General features: G+C 38.8%; 1 protein-coding gene across 3 annotated transcripts in view; it reads left to right on the top strand.

Annotated features, from left to right (window-relative positions):
• LOC127417602 (transcription factor COE3-like) overlaps positions 1-19751 on the top strand; it is a 123315-nt gene that overhangs the window by 90709 nt on the left and 12855 nt on the right. For all 3 annotated transcript variants that reach the window (XM_051657639.1, XM_051657640.1, XM_051657638.1), the window contains exon 11: positions 8513-8601. In XM_051657639.1, coding sequence (XP_051513599.1) covers positions 8513-8601 — 89 coding nt within the window. The remainder of the gene's footprint in view (positions 1-8512; positions 8602-19751) is intronic.

Raw genomic sequence — 19751 nt, 5'->3', positions numbered from 1 at the left:
AGTGTTTGGGCCACATGGATTTGAAGTGGGGTGTTGGTGGATACGTACATTGGCGAATGAAACTGGCAGACACAGTTTACTTTTATCATATTCCTTTTATCTGTCTTTAATTAGCACTAATGGACCCCAGAAATGCATCAAAGATGGTCAATATGCCAATTCTACTGATTGTAGGCTGACTGTCTTATCTTTAGTGAGGTGCAGTAGAAACACAGAGCTGTGTGTTCAAAGGCATGTCTTCAAGTGAACTCACAGCTATCAAAATTAACCACTGGGGCTGTTACAGGGAAATTTCACCACTTTGCAGCTGCTAGATGTGGCTTTATTATTGCTAGCTCCAGTGTTGATAAAGCTACTTTGAAACTACTTTAGCATTAAAAATGTCTGTGTATTTTGTCGTAATGTTTAGGCAAAATAAAATAATCCTGTTCACCCAGGAAGTTTAAATTAGTTTTTAAAGATAATGCTTTTGATTATTGCCAGAGGTTGCTCAGCAGAGCTACATTATGTGAACAATACAATGTGAAACAAAAAAGTGATGTAGCATTTAGTCGTTCAAAATAGTTGCTTGTTGGCGCAAGTACAGCAGCTTGTTACAGAAAAATTACTTGGATCTCTTTGTATTCCCTGAAAACATTTCAAATGTGGCACGGGTTAGTTAGGATATCTCCAGATTAGCAGCATGTTAAGTCCATTCTCAGTTTCAGTGTTGCAGCTGGTACGTGATAACTATTACAGCTCTCTTTCTTTCTCACATTTACTCTGTTCTCTCCCACTCTCCCAGATCTTCACTTCTATTCTGTGTTAGTTCTGCTTTCTGCCTGCATGCATCATTACATCCTTAAGTCCACCAGCCCCCCCCCCCCCCCCCTCTCTCTCTCTCTGTGTCTCTCTTGGGGTTAAGACTCCCCAGGTGTTGGGCTAGAGGAAAGAGGGCGAAATGAGTGTGAAGAGCCTGAGGGTATTGACTTTCCTGGGAAAACACAGCTCTCTAAAATCAGTAGCCAAATACTGCAATAACTCAACAGTCATTGATCCTCTTTCCCCCATGGCCACATTGATCTATACATTACAAGCTCTGAGACTAGCGGCATGGATCCAGCCTACACTAACACAGCTCTCCCAATCATCAGTAACTTACTGGCTCTGCCATAATAATCATAATAATAATACCTACGGTCATATGTCATGTATACACCTAAACGACAGCAGAGTAGCAAATTGATGCCTCTGGTTTGCTAGCTCTTGCAGCTGGCTAGCTATTACTGCAGAAATAAAAAAGAGCGTAGCTCAGCATAAGGTGGTTTGCTGTGCATAGCCGGTTTGAGCTGGTTTGGCTGATCTCCTAGTCTGGTCAAACTGGTCTTCAGCTGGTCCTCCAGCCTGACCAAGAAAGTGTTTAACTTGTTTAGTTGGTTGGCCAGACAGTTTCTCAGTCTGATGAGCTGACAATGGCCCAATATTCCTCTAAAACCAGCAAAACAGACAAGACTAAACAGCTTGGAGACCAGCTGATCACTTTAGAGTGGCGTAATATGGTTTTAGTAGGGGATTAGCAATTAAATTAGCAGCAAAAGCGTTGTTTTTGTGCAGTTGAGAGACGGCAGTGAATTCAGCCTTTTGGGTTTATCATTTATTTGACTGTCTAGTCAAGGAGATGGACCATAATAAAACATACTTGTATTTGAAACGTCCTCTGACCTGAAATGGTAGGACTTATTCCCCTAGCGGTGCTACTTACATTCCAAACAATTGCATAATATCCTGGAAACAGAGGCTTAGAGAATACAGCAGGTGCGGGATTGTTAATATCAAGAGCACTGTTCTCCATGCTGGCAGACTCAGAACATGCCTGATGACTTCCAAGTGGACAGCTTTTGACATTGCAAACAAGAGCTGTTGCATCTTTGCTGGGGGAGACCTTTTGTTTAAAAGACTGAAGGGCACCTAAATAGGGTACCAGGTTACAGAGCAGGCATAAGCAGGATGGACTACCTCCCTGACCACCTGCTAAGCCAAGTTTTGGTACCTTATTTTTTCTTGTTTGAGCAGCAATTGTTGGACAGGGATTGTTTATGACTGTAAGGGCTTCTATTGGGTTGTCAACTAGGCTGCAGCACTCCCAGGGGTTTGACTAGGTGCACATGTTTTGTGGCTGCCTAAATTTGCAATGTTCTCTGCCTCTGAGTGTGCAAGCACAAACTTCATACGTTACATTATTGCCAAAAGTAAGTGTAAAACTTTATAGTGCTTACTATAAGTCCAGGGCATATTATATTAAGTTGCAGCTCTGTTAAGAGACATGTAGCAATGCAGGAATACAGGGCTGGGATGGACATTGAGAATCAGTGCAAGGCTGGGATTTGATGTCAAAGCCCGGGGTCAAGAGAGTTGATTGGAAACCAAAGAACATCCAGCTGGGACACAACTTAAAGTCATAGGTTGCTTTTGGAACCAGCTGCTTGTGTTCTCACATCAGCCAGGATTTCTGGCGCCATCCAGTACACAAGCTCTTTAAAAATTGCACTAAAGCCTATTGGCACAGACTCTGTGGATGCAATGGCTGATGTTTCTTAAAGACCGTTCCCATTGCCGGAGCTCAGAGAGCGACCAGGAGCAGTTTACTTGTCGCCCAGACTGAGGAACAATGGGCCACTTTGTTACCTTTTCATCCTCGGCATGGGCAGATGGAACACATTAGTGGAACGTTCCACTGGATGAGCTCTGCAGGGCTGCTGAGCATGTAGAATAGGACCCGGCATGATGTCATCATTTCGTTTGGTTGTCTCACAGCTTGGACGCCGGTGTGTTCAATAGTCTCACTCTGGATTATTATTCAGATACTTTAATGGTAGCTGGCCTTTTAGTGAAATCTATGACCAGTCAACTGGTTAGATTTCTTTGCTTCCATTGAAGCAAACAAGATGCTCTTTGGAACATTCTCAGGCTGAGATAACATGGATCATCAGGCATTAAACAAAGGAGTCCATGCCAGCTAAACCTAACCCTACTCCCAAACCTACCGGTACTTCAACCTTAGTAGCAGCAAAAGTGAATATTGTGAGAATTTTTAAGAACAACGTGTAGTTACACAGTAAATACATTGTATTGTATGTATTTTAATGTTAGTACATAGTAGTTAAAGACACCTAATATAAAGTATGACCAAATGTGTATTAAATAAAGAAAAAGTGTAAAGAATCACTTGTGGTCTCAGACTTTCGGCCCCCACTCTACATGGTATCAAATTTGCAGGTCTTAGTGAGATAACTCAAATCATAGCAAGGTTAGAAAAGCAGAAATATCCACACACTTTCCTTCCCACTATTGAAACAACTTCAAGACTTTCTATTTAGCTTTTCCTATTTGCTAATTGCTGCATAACTAGACAAGCATCTATAAATAGCACTCTTCCATATGTAGAAACTGCGGTGCTAGCAATTTGACCTCTACGAATATGAGACAAATGCAGAACTCTTCAGAAGAAAGAGTGAAGTGGAGAGTGTAGTCTCTTCTGTTACCCTCACTTTTTCTTTCTCTCTTTCCTTCGCTCTCCTTGGAGACAGAATTGTGACACAGACCTGCTGATTACCACTTACATCCATTTGTCTTGCTGGCTAGATATGTTAATCATCTGCTGGGTAATTGCCTCTGTAGTGCCTTGATTAGGTTGAGTGACATGTCATAGAAGTGTGCCTCAAAGCCAAACTTCCCCCACCTGAGGAGCCTGTTATTATTTTGGAGTCACAGCCTAAAGTGTCCCCCTTGAAACGACTAATTATCCAACATTGGTTCCACTGGTCTCCTCTTAAAGACAAAAGTGACTCCTTTGATAGTAATATAAATCTCGGCTCTGCAGAGGAAAGACACATTCCCCTGGTGGAGAAAAACCCTCTGAAGCTCATCAAACACTCATCCTACTCTTTTATTCCACTGATCTTAGTTCTCATCTCGCACATACACACCAAATGACCATGAAAGTGATATAACAGCCCACAAGCTTTCCCAAAATAAAAGTGTCCCTTTACACTTGCTCTACCTTAAAGGGATAGTTAATCAAAAAGGAAAATTCTTTTTGGGTTTGGAAAAATATGAGGGTCAGTAAATTATAACAGAACTTTAATCTGTGTGTGAACTATCCCTTTAAAGCAGTGTTTGAAAGAATGTGAGAATCATTTGTTGATTATCCACCCCTTAAAACCCAGAAAGTGTGTCAAAGTGTGGTGTCAAACAAGGGTAAACTGAGGTCAGATCACGTAACTCAGCTTTCCTAATTGCTGCCATAACAGCGAAGTGCGTTCTTGGGGTAATTAAAAGTGTGTGGTTTTCAGTGTAAGTCTGTGTTGTCTGTGTTTGAAGAGGCTCGGGTGGGCTTCTCTTCATCTTCCCTGGTGGCTCTCTACTTTAAAGCAGCCTGCATGCCCTGCCTCTACTGTCAATCACAGTTTAAAGTTCATGAAATTTCTATGAGCATCGATCCGGGGAGGAGGGAGCATTTGGGGGTTGCAGGGGTTAGGAATGGAGGAGCGGGGCATAATGAATGATCAGAACTTGCACTCTAAATCTTTCTTCTTGTTTTATTCCTTCAGAGTGGTTTTGTGGGTGAAGAAGTGCATTCTGATTTTTTCGTCCAACGTGGAGGCTTTTTTGCGTCCTCATGGTCAACACGTTTGTGCAAATTTTCATGTGTCGCACCCTTTCCTATGCAAGGATTGGAAAGCAGGCAAGATAGATGAGACGGATGGATTGAAATCAATGGCACGCAACAGGGGGGCTTCAGATGTTTGTCAACAAGCCAGATCTGTGACCTCACAGCAACAGCAGGGCGATACTTGAAAGACAGAGCACATAAACAAATCACTTCCTTTCGTATCATACCCCTTGTGCGTCTCTAAATGTCTTCCCCCAAAAGAGTAGAGGGGCAATCTAAGTGTGAGATACCTGTCTGCAGGTAGAAGAGCCGCCCAGAGCCATTATCTCCATATCAATCATGTAGCACATAAAAATGAGAAATTGAGGCATGTTGCATCGGAATCCAACAGGCATCAAATTCCCCATTCCATCAAAGCACCTCCCACGAACAGAGCAGGGATTGATCAAGTGTTGTAAATGGACTCCATTTGAAATCGTTCAGTCTGCGTTAGAGAGAAACCGCTGAAATAACCTCTATCTGAACACAACACACGAATGGGATTGTGGCCTAAAGGCGCATGACTATGCTTACAATCACACCATCACAGGCGCAAAGGAGGAGAGGACGGGAATGAATATGGCACCTAAAGAACTTCCATGTTGTAAAGACAGATGCCATCAGGGAGAAGGGAAACATGATCAGCTGGGGGCCTGTTGAAGGGTGGGAACAAAAACAGAGAGTAAATAGATGTAAACCCAGAGGATAGCATGGATGAAAACAAGCACAGACTGAATATATAAATTTTTGGCTGAAGACAACTTTGAGGTTTTGGAGGATGGGCATTTTGGAAAATTGGGAAATTAAGTGTTTTGATTGGTTGTGGAGTTTTGAGATGCAGACCAACTTAAAATGACCAAAAAACAAAAAACAACAACAACAAAAAAAAAAAACAATATCATCTTAATAATTTAAGATGTTTTTAATTTATTTAAGAAATAAGTCTTATTGAAACTGCTCTGAGTAAGAGATAATATATGTTCAGTATCTTTGGGTAAATGTGTATTAATTTATATTTATTGATTTATATTTATTTATTTATTTATTTTTTTTAATCAAAGAGATAGCATTTACTTATGGCTGGTTATTAAATTATACTGGTTGAAGATGGAAATCAAATCTCTTATTTAAGACGATTGGCGTGGGGGTCCTGATCAACCTGTGGGGGTTTATTTTATGATAATGACTGTATATTCAAACTCTTCTTACATGGCTACTTCCTAAATTAATAAATGGACATAAAATATTCCATATATATATATATATATATGACACCTCTGATATCTATAGCATGTGTAATAATAAGAAAAATGTACACTAGGATATTTCATAGATATATAGAGCCACGGCGAGCTCATATGTGCGGACAAACGCAGGTGTGCCATGCAGTTTAATTGTGTGTCACAGGTCAAATGCATACATTTAGGAGTGAGAGGATGTGTGTGTGTGTGTGTGATGTGTGTCAATGGTATTGGGATTGATGTACAATTTGCGAAAACAATGCAATAGGAAGTTGTTATCTTATCAATATTTTGCGGTCTTTTTATCTTATTGAATTCAATTCAGACTGCAAGCTTAGATAAAATTTAACTTCTTTTGCTGTAGCTCTGTAGATTCAGCAGCAGTGCTCCGAGTGGTTAAGGAAACAGTGGTTTATATAAACACTAGAGGATGTGAAGTGTTTCAACAGTAATAGATCTAGTTATACAAGTATATGAGCAAATACAGATATCTTTTTTTTGCCCAGTTCTGTTGCGTCTATGGCAGCTCATTGTGTTGTCCTGTCCCACTGGACGTTTGAAAGAGGAAATCATATTAATCTTTCACTGTAGGCTCACACTCCAAAGCAACCTTCTATTTAACATCAGTAGATCTCAGTGGAGAACATGATAACCTTCAAATGTGAAAGAGAGAGAGAGTGAAAGAGATGTGCAGCCCCACAGTGCCTGCAATAAGGAGATGATTAAATTAATAATAAATATACATCCCTCGATTCGTCTCCTCTTCTCTGACACACACACACACACACACGCACACACACACACACACTCTTGCCACCTCTTCACTGAACTGCATTATCTTTCCCTTTTCGAAATCACACGTCAGGCACTGCAAAGACGTGTGGATGGCTGAGAGGAAGGGAGAAAAAAATCAATACAAATTACAACGGAGAAAGTGGCACTGATGGCTAGAATTGCAGCATATGTTTACACTAAATCAGGCAATCTATCTTCATATGGGCTGTGTAATGCGGGCGAGGTCAGGGTTCGGCCCGCGCACACACACTCTCCAATTACTCCCACTTCTCTGCGGGAGGCAGCCATATCGATTGGCTGAGAGGACAGAGGCCCTGCAGGCAGCCAATGGGGCGCTGGGGTCAAAGTTCAGGGGGATTTTAATAAGAGAACTAATGGGCTTAATTTCTTGGGGGTGTGATATAGAGACAAACCCCTCATCCTTGTGTCCCCCTGTCCAATGGTTCATTAAGAGCAAGTTTTATGTTATGGCTTTGTGAAATTGCATTCTTTGTTATTCCACTTTCTTTCTTTCTTTCTTTCTTTCTGTCATCCATCCATCCATCCATCCAATCTTCCTCCTCCTCCTCCCCCTCCTCCTTCCATCATCCATCCATCCTTCCTTCTTTCCTTCCTTCCTTCCTTCCATCCATCCATCCATCCCTCTCTCTCTCGCTCTCTCTCTCTCTCTTTCTCTTTCTTTCTTTCCCCAACACTCTATATCCAGACAGTGGTGAAGCCTGCTTAACAAACCGTCCAAAAAATTACTTCACATAAATACATTTTTGGTTATCATCACACCGACACACGGTTTTCCTGACTTACACACACGCGCACACACACACACACACACACACACACACACACACACACACACACACACACACACACACACACACACACACACACACACACACAGACACACAAAGGACCCCGCACACCCCTTCTTCCACACCCTTTGTCACTCTGTGGGCTCTTTTCTCCTCCTCACCGTGAAACTGTCTCAAACAAATTTGATTTAGCAGCTCGCCAAGACTCATTCCTGAGAAAAGAAAACAAATATTGTTATAATGGTAATAACATCTATTTGCGGCACACAACAAACTGCACCGGGCCCTATGAAAAGAGCCCCCTGCTCCTGCACAGCCACCTTATTCTTATTCATGAAAGCACCACTTATGCATATTAGTGCAAACTAGGTATTCTACTCACCAGCATTTGGACTGTCAATCATCCTTACAAAATACAAGAGGCAACGGTGACAAAAGCGGACCGGGCAAGAAAGCTGACAAATTGTCCCCAAAGTCAAATTTGACAGCCTTTTATGATTAATGGGCTTGATTATGGAGAAATATCTCCCTAACTGCTTTCCGGGTGTTTCTTTCTGCGTTTTGTATCACGACGGGGAGATGGAGAGATGGGAAAGAGGGGCTAAGCGGAGGTGCTGTTTGCGGCGAGAGAATGAAATCAAACATTAGGAGGGTTGAGTGAGAAGAAAGGAATTGAATTAGGCAGAAAAGGTTATAGTTTAAGAAAAAAAAAAAAGAAGTGTAAAGGGGGACAGGAAGGCCACAGGATCCCACTAAACACTTCATATAATACATTCACGCAGGGGGATGCCTGGATTGATATGACAAACATAAACAAATATACATGTGCATGTATACACACTAATATTTAATTCTATTGAACTCTGTGTCATGGCAGAGAACTCGGGGAAATGACAAAGATAACATAATGGCCTGTTTTTGGGAAAACTGTAGTCAATTAAGCCAAACAAACTTTAAATGTTCTATTTCTCCTGCAGCTTTAAATGAGCCAACCATAGACTACGGCTTCCAGAGGCTACAGAAGGTCATCCCTCGTCACCCTGGAGACCCCGAAAGGTTACCTAAGGTAAGCGATGTCGGTGTTACAGTGCAGAAGTGCTTTCTGTGCATTATTTATACGTTAATCAAAATCACACCTCTGAAATGACTGTTTTCACTAGCTGCGTTTTAGATTTACACAACCTCTTCAGCATCAGAAAAAAGATGCTTGGTGTAAATTTAAACATGGTGAAAAAACATTTGTGAGATGGGTGTAAAATATATGTAGAATTTTTCAGCCTCAGATTTGGTGTTCTGTACTTAAGTAATCTACATGCTGAAAATATTTTTTGTCATGCCTGCAATACGGGATCACAAGTTCCGTTTGAGCCCAACCTCGATTCTAAAAGCCTGAGGCTTTTCTGTTTGATAGCATAGAAGAACAGAACATACAGGCTTGTGAATGAGATACCAACTGTTTGTGTGATTCTGGCTTTTGAATGCAAGCGTGAGATGGGGGAGACAGGTTAGATCGGTGCTGTTATCCATGCTGGTGGCACATAGCAGACTTGAAACAGCAACAAGCAAGCAAATCAAAGGACAAGTGATACACAGGTGCAGATTGAGTGTGTTTGTATATATATACAAATCACACATATGCACACTGTGAGTCAAGTGAAAAAAGTGCTGTCAGGTGCCCTGGGCGGTTTGCGCCTTGTTAGTATGAAAAGATTATTTTCCCCTAAAAAGGCAGGAAGCTAAGTGAGAGAGATTCTTTTGGGCAGGGCGCTGGTGTAGGAGGGGATCAGATCTGATGCGGACTGACACTTTAAAACAGCTGCCAAATTGAAACCATTTATCAAAATCTGACATCTGAGATCCAGTCACCAAAAAAGCAGTTTATTTGTAAATTGATACTAATAGTGAGCATACATTGTCTGGCCGCTTTGATGCCGTGATTTGTGGCAGGGGCAGACCGCCAGCTATCACCTCTTATATACTTATACATTCAAGAGGAAAACTCAATAAGAATGTAGACTGTTTTTTTCTTCACCATCGCATTTTTTTCATTCCCGGTGCCAAGATTTTTTGACACACAGTCCTATAAATAAATAACCAAGTAAATATATAAAGCAGCAAGTAGGTAAATAAATAACTAAGTGAATTAATAAGTAATTGAGCATGCAAATAAGTAAATTTTATATCCTCTGGTTAAAAATAAAAAAATAAATGCAAAGTTGCTGCTACATAGTTATTTCTAGATGACAGTTTAAGCCAAAAAATGTACTCCCTCCAAAACAACAAAAACTAATTAAAAGTTGGCAACACTTTATAATAACTTTCATTAATAAATAATTAACAAAAATAAATAAATAATGCTTAACAGATCATGTGTTATAATGTATATTCAAATAGTTAGAAATACTCTATGAGATAATGCGCTTGTTAATGTTTACTAATGAATTTAACTAACATTTACTAATGATCCATTAAGCATTATGTCATGTAAATTCAAATACTTACATATGTTATTAAACTTTCATTCCTATATGGCTATGCATTTTTTTTTTTTTTTTACATCCACGAACAATTTTAACAAATGTTATATAATGATTAACAAATAATTTGTGAATATACACAATGCTTACAAATGTCATTAAATCGTTACATAAATAGTTCATCAATGATTCACACGTTTTTTACATTTACAAATGTTTTCAGAAATTATTAGTATTTTTCACCACGCTATAGACTATTCATGTCTACAAATTATTAATTAATGTCCAGCTAATTAGAATCATTGATGAAGAAGTTTAATTATATTTATAAGCATTCAAATGTACATTAACAAATGATCTGTTAATCATTATATAACATAAAAAATACATTTATTGATGTTAGAATGTGCAAGGCCATATATGAATGAAAGCTTAAATACATTTGTAAGTATTTGAATATCATTAAATAATGATCTGCTAAGTATTATGTAATGTTAGTTAAATTCATGAGTAAACATTAACAAGCACATGATCTCATATTTCTAACTATTTGAATCTATATTAACTAATTATGTATTATGCATTATATATAATGTTTGTTTATGAAAGTTGATTTAAAGTGTTATCTAAAAGTTTATTAGACAACTAAGTCAGATATTTCAAGCAGTGCATGAAAATCCTCATTTGTGCATTTGTTACTGAGATGTAAATTTGATTCAATTGTTTTCTATATTCTGTTTTCTATAAATGTTTTCTTTCTTTTGTACAGTCCATTCTGGACTATTACTGGTGGCTATATTTCATATCTTTTTTTGTTTGTTTGTTTGTTTGTTTTTGTTTTTTTAAAGAAGCAAAGTTGCTGCTGAATAGTCCTTTCTAAGCTGTTCGACAGTGTTTTAGCACATATTTTTCTCCCTTCAGTATACTGATCAGATCTGCAGTGTGTGTAATATGTGTATGTGTGCCAGTGATGGTCCCAGCATTTAAAAACCCAGCTGTATTTGCCTGACAACCTTTGCTGGGGCCAGGCGTGTATCAGGTTTATCTATAATTTCATTTCCAGTTGTGGGTTTGGCCGTGAGCAAACACCTCTATGTCCAGATAGATGAGGGATATGGCCCTGATTCAGGGTCCTCCTCTGTCCTGCAGGCAGCTGCAGTTCTTGCTGGCATTCGTGACACACGTTCGCAGGTTACCGTGAGGTTAACAGGCTGCGAGTTCCACTCTATTGTACACCCGGATTATGGCGAGTCTTGTAAACTTGGACCAATGATCTCTCTTAGCAACAGATGAACATAAAAATGTCCAGTTATTCGCATGTTGAAGTACTGTATTTCTAAATGGGTTTTATGCTCGGTCAGAGCGGATGAATATGGAACATGTCCTCTTGTACATATGGTGGCTTCAAGAAGTCCTGGACTAAAGCAGACAGGGGAGACCAGGGTTAGTTGTCACACTTTTTAAGCCAGTGAATATTTCTCAGGGTAGGTTTGTTTTTGAAAGTCAATGTTCCGGGTTCATTACCACACAAGATAATTTCAGCTCATCCCTTGTCTATTTAAAAAAAAAAAAACACATGAAAATTGTGGTTACAGTAAGGCACATACAATTGAAATGAATGGGGCCCGTCCACATACATTAAAATACACACTCTATCAACAAGTATAGCCACAAGAAGTAATTATTATACATGTTAACATCACATTTAGTGTGAAAACATTTCTTACAGGGTTTATCAGCATTGCATCATCATGGAAATGAAGTTGTAATATTAGACATAACTATACACAGATAAGGTTAGTAAGCGGTTCTATCTCTAAAATCCTTCTAATACATATAAATGTATGTCTTGTGGCTATATTTTTGAAAGTATTTTAAGTGCCTCGCTGTAACTGCAAATGTGGTACAAATGCTGTCAATTCATCTTAACATTACCATTATTTAGAAAAAAAAAACAAAAAAAAAAAACAAATGCAAAAAAAAAAAAAAAAACGAAAGAGAAAGAGAGAAAGAAATGCTATTTAACATTTATTAAAAAGGGTTTAAAAATATACAGTTAATTTAATACAAGCTGACTTAAGCTGGGCATGTTGTCACTGAGGTAAGTTGTCACAATGGGAACCTGCCATTACCTGCCATCTGTTGTAGGCCTTTCAGCTAAATTTAAACAGTAAAACAATAATGAAAACACAAAACAATTAATGAAATGGCAAAATTGTAAAAGTGAAAGGTGCTCTAAGTGATTTTAGCGTTCTGAAGCTTTCAGGTTACTGAGCCATTGAATTAGCCACGCCCCTCATTCCAAAACCCCACCCTCCAAAGATAATTTTGAGACCAAAACCAAGTTAAAGAGCAGCATTGTTTGTTCCTGTGGCTGTCAAATTCAACAGTTGCACAATAGTGCCCTCAACTGACAAACATTTTGAATCATAGCCTCAATGATCCAATTCAAATACAGCTCTATGAGAACAAGTAAAATGATTGACAGGTGAAAAGCGTCAATGTCCTCGGTCCGCAGACACATTTTTGTTTGCTGTTTACAAAGTCTACAGCTGTCACAAAGACCGGTGAGATATCTCAGGACACTTATTTCATTAATATCTATAAGGGAGTAGGAACGTTTTTTGCATACTTTTCCATGAAAAAAATCGCTTACAGCACCTTTAACATACCAAAAATATCAAACCACATTTTTTCCAACAAAATAAAAGAATTACATATAAAATCACTTTTCGGTTTGTATAGTTGACATAGAATTCTCTAAATTATCCTAATGAACAACAATTTTCAACTAGATGTTTGAAACCCACACACAAAGCCTCTGCTAGAGAAAAAACACTTTTTTTTTTTTTTTTTTGTAATCTGACTTTTGGCACAAAACTTTGGAGTTACTGAGATATTTCCCTTGTGACAACTTCCCCGTGTGACAACAAGCCTTGGTCTCCCCTGTAAGCCCTGTTTATACTCCTCTTTAAGGAAGAGGAGGAAGTAAACCTGTTGTCTTCCCCTGCATTATCAAGTTGCAACATTTTATGTTTTTAGTTGTTCTTTATTAGTATAAGTGTGATATGTGTGCCAGTGGTAGGTTGCTGCTGTAACGTTGTATATGTGTGTGTGTGGTGGGCTGCTGCTCACCAGACTCAGTGTGTATGTGATTTATCATTGTTAGGGGACCTGTCGGATAGCACGCTCTCCCGGGTCAGCTGATCTGCTCTCGCCGGGCGCTTGAGAACCATCCTCCCATAATTGAGCCCCTGGAAAGAAAGCAAGGGGAAAACAGGAGGAAGAAACGATAGAAAGAAAGATAGAAACAGGCTTGTCGGGAGACAAGAGAACAGAGAGCCGGGTCAGTCTAGAGTGAAACAGACTCACCTTGTTACCTGTGCTGAATGAACTGCACAGCGTATGAGCATTCACCCACATACACTTCACACACACACTCAGCCAGACTCAGACAGCGGGGGGCAGAGAGTCTGGAGATGATTACATGCTGTGCTGCTGTGCTCTGGAGGTTGTGCAAAGGAAAAGGAGAGGAACACATCATCTTGATGCAGCGTAACGTGCTCTCTGTCTTTTGGCAGGTGGACTAAAGAGATTAACATACAGGACATGAATTCAGCTCATCCAGAACACCTCACAAGGGAGAGAGCAACTCACATGCCTCCCAAAGCACATCTCATGTAGGGTCTGAACCTTACTGGCCTGTCTCTTAAAAATAAAGGTCCTAATTAGATCCAACAATGTTTTACAGCCAGATACCATTTAGGAGAGCCATTTCAAGTTCCAAAAAGGGCTTTTTTTCTCAATTTCTTTAAAAATCTATCCACCCCATTTGTTGTTGGTGCTGCGCAAGTGTGTCATCCGTCGACGGGGGTGTGCGCATAACCTTCATTCCAGCGCATTTCTTTAGGGTTAGCTGCAAGATGATACAATTCGATCCGGGGGGGGGGGGTTGAAGCCCACCTCAGCCCACCTCAGCCCACCTAGATCCGGTTCTGCCTAACAATACTTGGGTTGCCAAAAGTGATGCAAGAGTTGAACCTCCAAATATTACCTATAAAAGTTGCCCCCCTGAAATTTTCTGAAGAACCTATATTGTAACATCAATAACTTTTTTGTTAATCTCCTAAAAACCATATAACCAACTCAAGATTGTTTTTTGATAACAAAATGGTTCGGAAGGCAGGGCAAAAAAACAAAAAAAAAAACAAGTGTATGATGCAGTCAAATTCCTAAATCCTCTGACCCAGTGGAAGAACACTCACAGTCCCCTGGGTAGCAGAAGAGAGACCCCTCTCTCATCCTGCCTCGTCCTTAACCTGTGACACAAGGGACCCTGCATGAGGTCCCATTACCTAATCCCCAGCAGTGCCTGGGGGTCCTGGGTGAGGAAGAGAGGGTGTCCAAGTGAGATTCGTCTAAGAAAGACCACCACCCTAGAGTAATAAAGATCACAGGATGACTGATTGTATGCCTGGCAAGCGGCAGATCTTTACACCTTAAAAGTCAGCTAATAAGACAAAAGGCCCAGTGCCTGTCTCTCCCAGGGCCAGGTGGCACACCTCTGGAGCCCAAAGCGGGGTCAGGTGCTCGGGACGGCCGGCTGTAATCATCAGCGGATCTACTAGAGGGCAACTGCCACCTTATAAATCATTGATTGCATTTCATTAGGGGTTTGAGAGAGTGAGTATTGAGCCTTGAAGTGATATTGAGGTTATAGAGCACCTTGACTACAGGGAATGCAGCCCTGATTTGTGCTGGCAGACTTAATTTAAGAGGGAATGTGTGGGACCTTTTGTTTTCGGAGAGAAAGTGTTATGTGAAATAGTTTGTAAAGAATTTGAGGGGTACGAGTGTAAAGTAGCCGTCAGTGCTTCTGTAGATGACACATAAATAATAAAGCTAAATCCACAGAGCAGATCTGTACGGTCTATTCACCTTGAGGCTGTTTGAAGTCATATTATTCCCCTTTCTCTCTCTCTCTCTCTCTCTCTCTCCCTCTCTCTCTGAATCTCTCTCCTTTTTTTCTTTTTGTCTCACCTCACCTTCTATTTCTCAAATAAACAATTATTTCCTGTGAGCACAGTATGTAAACGCATACCAATTCTGGTCAGCATACACACAGCACAAGATGTACAGAATGTGTACCTACTTAGATATAATTTGGAGACAAAATTGTGTGTGCATGTGTTGAGGATTTTTATGTGTTAGTGAGCAAGTGTGTACACTTGTATTTGTGAATGGTTATATGGAAGTGTTTTTTGAACAGCTAAGCACAAGTGTAAGCGTGCATGTTTTTGCATTAGTGCATGTGTGTGCGTTTGTGTTGTGCCAAAGGGCCCATGGCAGGGGGTCATAGCCAGCAAGCATCAGAGACATTAACTAACTTCTGTTTTATAATGGAGATTTATGAACTGAGCCGTGTCCTGAGGGAAAATAGGACAGGAGAGGAGAGCAAAGGAGAAAAAGGTTATGAAAAAGAAAGAGAGAGATCGGAGAGGGGTAAGTTGCCAGTGCCAAGACTGTGTTGGTGACAGATTGCCCACTGGGTGTGGATGGCAGAGTGCTGTTAAACCAGGGACAGGTTGGGCGGCTGGGGCCGGACACAGGGAACTGCAGCAGGGAGGCAGCCTGGAACAAGAGCCCCATACCTGGACAGCATCGGTCTGGAGAGCAGGGGAGAATCAAACCACAGAGACACATACAGATGGGAAGAGAAATGAAGGGAGGACTGTAATAAAAGGATATCCAAAGGAACCATAAGTAAATGAAGATCAGACATACAGTAAAACAGGAAATACTTTTGTTCTCAGTGATCAGACACAAAGATAGGAAATTAATTGTATTTAATTTATTAAATTTTTAGGTATTTAATAAAAATAAAAAAAAATGCTTGATGTCAATTAATACACTCAAACTCAAAAATACACACTATATACTGTATTAACAGATGTATAAAACAGAGCATAATTGTATTTTTCCAAGACATTAATTTTTTAAATGTAACTGTATTACAATTTCAATTTATTAATACAAATATTAATAATATTATTCTTTATTTTTAATAAATGTAGTTAGAAATTTATTTCTTTAATTCAAGAATAATATTTATTTATTTATTTTTACTGCAGTCTTTTGAACTTTAATTACAATAATGCAAAGATCTGTGTTTATTAATATGAAATATAAGGTGAATATACACCTAGAAATACCATAAAGGAATGTATGTACTGTATGTGTTTGATTGTTTGTTCTGTTCTACCCCTATCCCATCTTTTCTTATCATGTGCAGTTATTTTATTAAACTTAGGTTTAAAATGAAGTACACTTGATCACAATACTACTACTGTAATGTAATGGTTGAATGAATACAATAAACACATTAGATTAAATGGTACAATAACAACACAGCACAAGGTCTCATCTCTCTCTCTCTCTCTCTCTCTCTCTCTCTCTCTCTCTCTCTCCTCTCACCCCGTGTTTGTCGTTGACTTGAGCCATCTGTGAGGATCATTACTGCTCATAGCTGATTGGCTGGGGGAGGGATGTTAGTCTTAAGGTCATATTTTGTCGTGGGAAATGCAAGTCAGTGAGGGTGAGGAGCAGGAAGCCTAGTTGCCCCCCCATCTCCATATGCCCCTGTATCCTCACTTGTGTGTGTATTTACACTACCATGCAAACACTGCCAGAGAAACAGAGTCCCAAATGAGCTATTAAAGTTAAACTCCAAAGAACATCAGAATATTTGTTGGTTTCCTCAGCCTCTCTCACTCTCTAATCTTAAAGCCACTGTTGTTCTTCATCATGAATGTAGCCATTTCCACAGTGTGTTTAGCAGCTCAGCCAAATAAGTTTCAGGCACTCTGGTAAATCATAGAGGTCTTGCAGACTAGCATAAAGCAGTCAAAAAGAGCCGTACTTCACCGATGCAGGTGCTGCTAATGTTTGCATGACATATACAGTAACTCTGAGCAATCTGAGAGCTTCCTGTGTGAACTACAGTATTGGGTTTTTTTTTTTTTTTGGTGTGTGAGGGTATATTTGTGTATTTTAGTGTGTGTGTGTGTGTGTGTGTGTGTGTGTGTGTGTGTGTGTATTTATGGCCTATACTTCTGCGAACAAATTGTTGAAAAATGTCCTCAGATATTTGTTAAATCTGATAAGTGAATACATTTGTATTAAATAAATAAATACATAGTAGTAGTAGCAATACTAATGAAAACCCTAATTAGTTAACTCTGCTCAATTTATTGAGTAAACTCGTTCCCTCATTTGAATTGAATAATGGTGTCTCCAAAACTTGTGAAATTAAGTTCACTTAACTTCTTAAGTTCATTCTTTATGAACACCAATATAAGTTAAGGTAACTAGATGCAAGTAGACGTAACTCAGATTTGTTATTTAAATGTTGTTGTTTTAACAATGATCTTAATTGAATGGATTCAAATTTTGGTCATACAATAACATATCTTAAATAATTAAGCTTATAACTGATTCTTGGTCAATCATTAAATAAACTTATTGCTCCACAGAAATGCATAAATGCCTGTTCAGTTGCACATGCACAAGGAGAACTGAGATAGTGTTAACAGAGTCCAACTTGAACAAAAAGGACACAGATCACCCTAATAATGATGACATCAAGCAAAACAACTATTTGCAACAAAACAAATTAAATAGTACTACATAAGAGCTTAAACCTCTATAAATTCTTAATAACAACTATTTAAATGCACCCATATGTTCACTTTGACTTAGGAAACATAATTAAATAAGTCAAGCACAAGGCATTGTGGGTATTCCCCAAAGCCTAAATTTTGTACTCAATTGTTTGAGTTATTAACACTAAAATTTGTAAGTCTATTTTTAAGGAAAAAAAGTTCAAGAAACTTAGATATTTTGAGTTATGAGCCCAAAACTTGACATTTCATTTAATGTTTAATTAAAACAAATTTTTTTTTTTTTTTTTTTCAGTAATGTCAACATTATGGTTTTGTCAAAGTAGTAGTAGTAGTAGTAATAATAATAATAATAATAATAATAATAATAATAATCATATTTTTGTGGATATGTTCAAAAGTAGGAGGCTCGTAAAGACCCTAAATTACGTCTTTATTAAATAAATAAATAAATAAATAAATAAAAAATGTAAAAAAAATAAAAAAAAAAAAAAAAAATAAAAGTCCTTTTGGGAAATGTTCTAAAGAAAAATATCTTTAAAGCTCTAAATAATGTTTTTTATTCTAATGTAAAATAATAATAATAAAACAAATGAGGGAGCAAAACAACTTGAACTCCCCCTCTTCAGCTTTCTCTCTCTTCCCTCCACTCTCTCACTCCTTCATTCATTCACTCACTCACTCACTCACTCACTCACTCACTCACTCACTCACTCTTTTTCACTCTATTTGTGCACATTTCCTTCACTTTGTCTTCTTCTGTCTTCTCTCTCTCTCCCTAGAGTCTTTTTCCTTTGTTTTGTTCCAACCCTTTCCCCCTTGCTCATCTTTCAGTGCTGTTTTCTGTCTACAGCTCTCCTTCGCTTCTTGTCATGAGATTTACAATTACTTTACCATTTCCTTTCTTTGTCCTGCTCTCTGTATCCAACTGTATCTCTCTGAGATTTTTGTGTCATTTTATCATGATTTATTTTTTCTTGCAGATGAACTGCTTTTTTAGTTCTTTGGGTCAATCTTTCCTCTTTGTGTCTGTGTTGTCTATCTTTATACTTTCATCTGGCTTTTCCTTTTTTCCTGTTCCCTCCCCATACAGTCATGTGAAGTGTGTGTGTGTAGTGGTAGGCCTGCACCTTGTCTCAATGTAATACCCCAGGGACCTCCAGTAGAGGCTGCCATATACCAGCTCTGACTTCTTCTGTATCAACGTGCCCCCCCCCCCCCCCCCATCTCTCTCTGTCTCTGAACACTGTGTGTATGTGTGAGAGATTTGCCTTCTCCAGTTAAATAGTACTAGCCTGAAACACCATTTATCTGTTTTCTGTGTTGTTTATTCACGACAACACACATTCGCAACACATTTGATTTGTTTTAAATGAAAATTCTGTTAAATTTTCGAAGAGATGAACTATTCAGCTGGAAAAAAAATGTAAAGTGAGCCAATCAGTAATCACATTGTTAATTACATTACATAATTAATGTTTTCCATGTATTCTACAAATAATAATATTTTTGAAATGCAGTATGTATAACACAAACAATGTATTCACAGTTAATTAACTTAGTTGAAATTCAGTAACTGTAATATGATTACAAGAATTTAAAATGTAATGCATTGCACTACTTTTTGTACTAAAAATACATTAGATTACACAGTAATTAATATATTATTTTTTAAATATATAATATATTAATATATTATTTTTCCTGTGGCCTTGGTGATTTTACCAGAAAAGTTATTTCAGAGGTGGAGAAAGGTAATTTCAAAATGATATTTAGCACACAAACATTTTTCCCTTTGCAATATTAATGCACAATAAGACCAGAGTAATAAAGTAAATAAAGGGGTGGGGGTGGGGGTGGGGGCCTGGGTAGCTCAGCGAGTAAAGACACTGACTACCACACCTGGAGTCACAAGTTCGAATCCAGAGCGTGCTGAGTGACTCCAGTCAGGCTTCCAAGCAACCAATTGGCCTGGTTGCTAGGGTGGGTAGAGTCACGTTGGGTTAACCTCCTCATGGTCGCCATAATGTGGTTCTCGCTCTCGGTGGGGCACATGGTGA

Source organism: Myxocyprinus asiaticus, chromosome 27 (assembly GCF_019703515.2).
Source record: "Myxocyprinus asiaticus isolate MX2 ecotype Aquarium Trade chromosome 27, UBuf_Myxa_2, whole genome shotgun sequence".
In the NCBI taxonomy this organism is placed as follows: Eukaryota; Metazoa; Chordata; class Actinopteri; order Cypriniformes; family Catostomidae; genus Myxocyprinus; species Myxocyprinus asiaticus.
The sequence above is the reverse complement of the archived record's forward strand: the minus strand, read 5'-3'. Positions and strand labels throughout refer to the sequence as shown.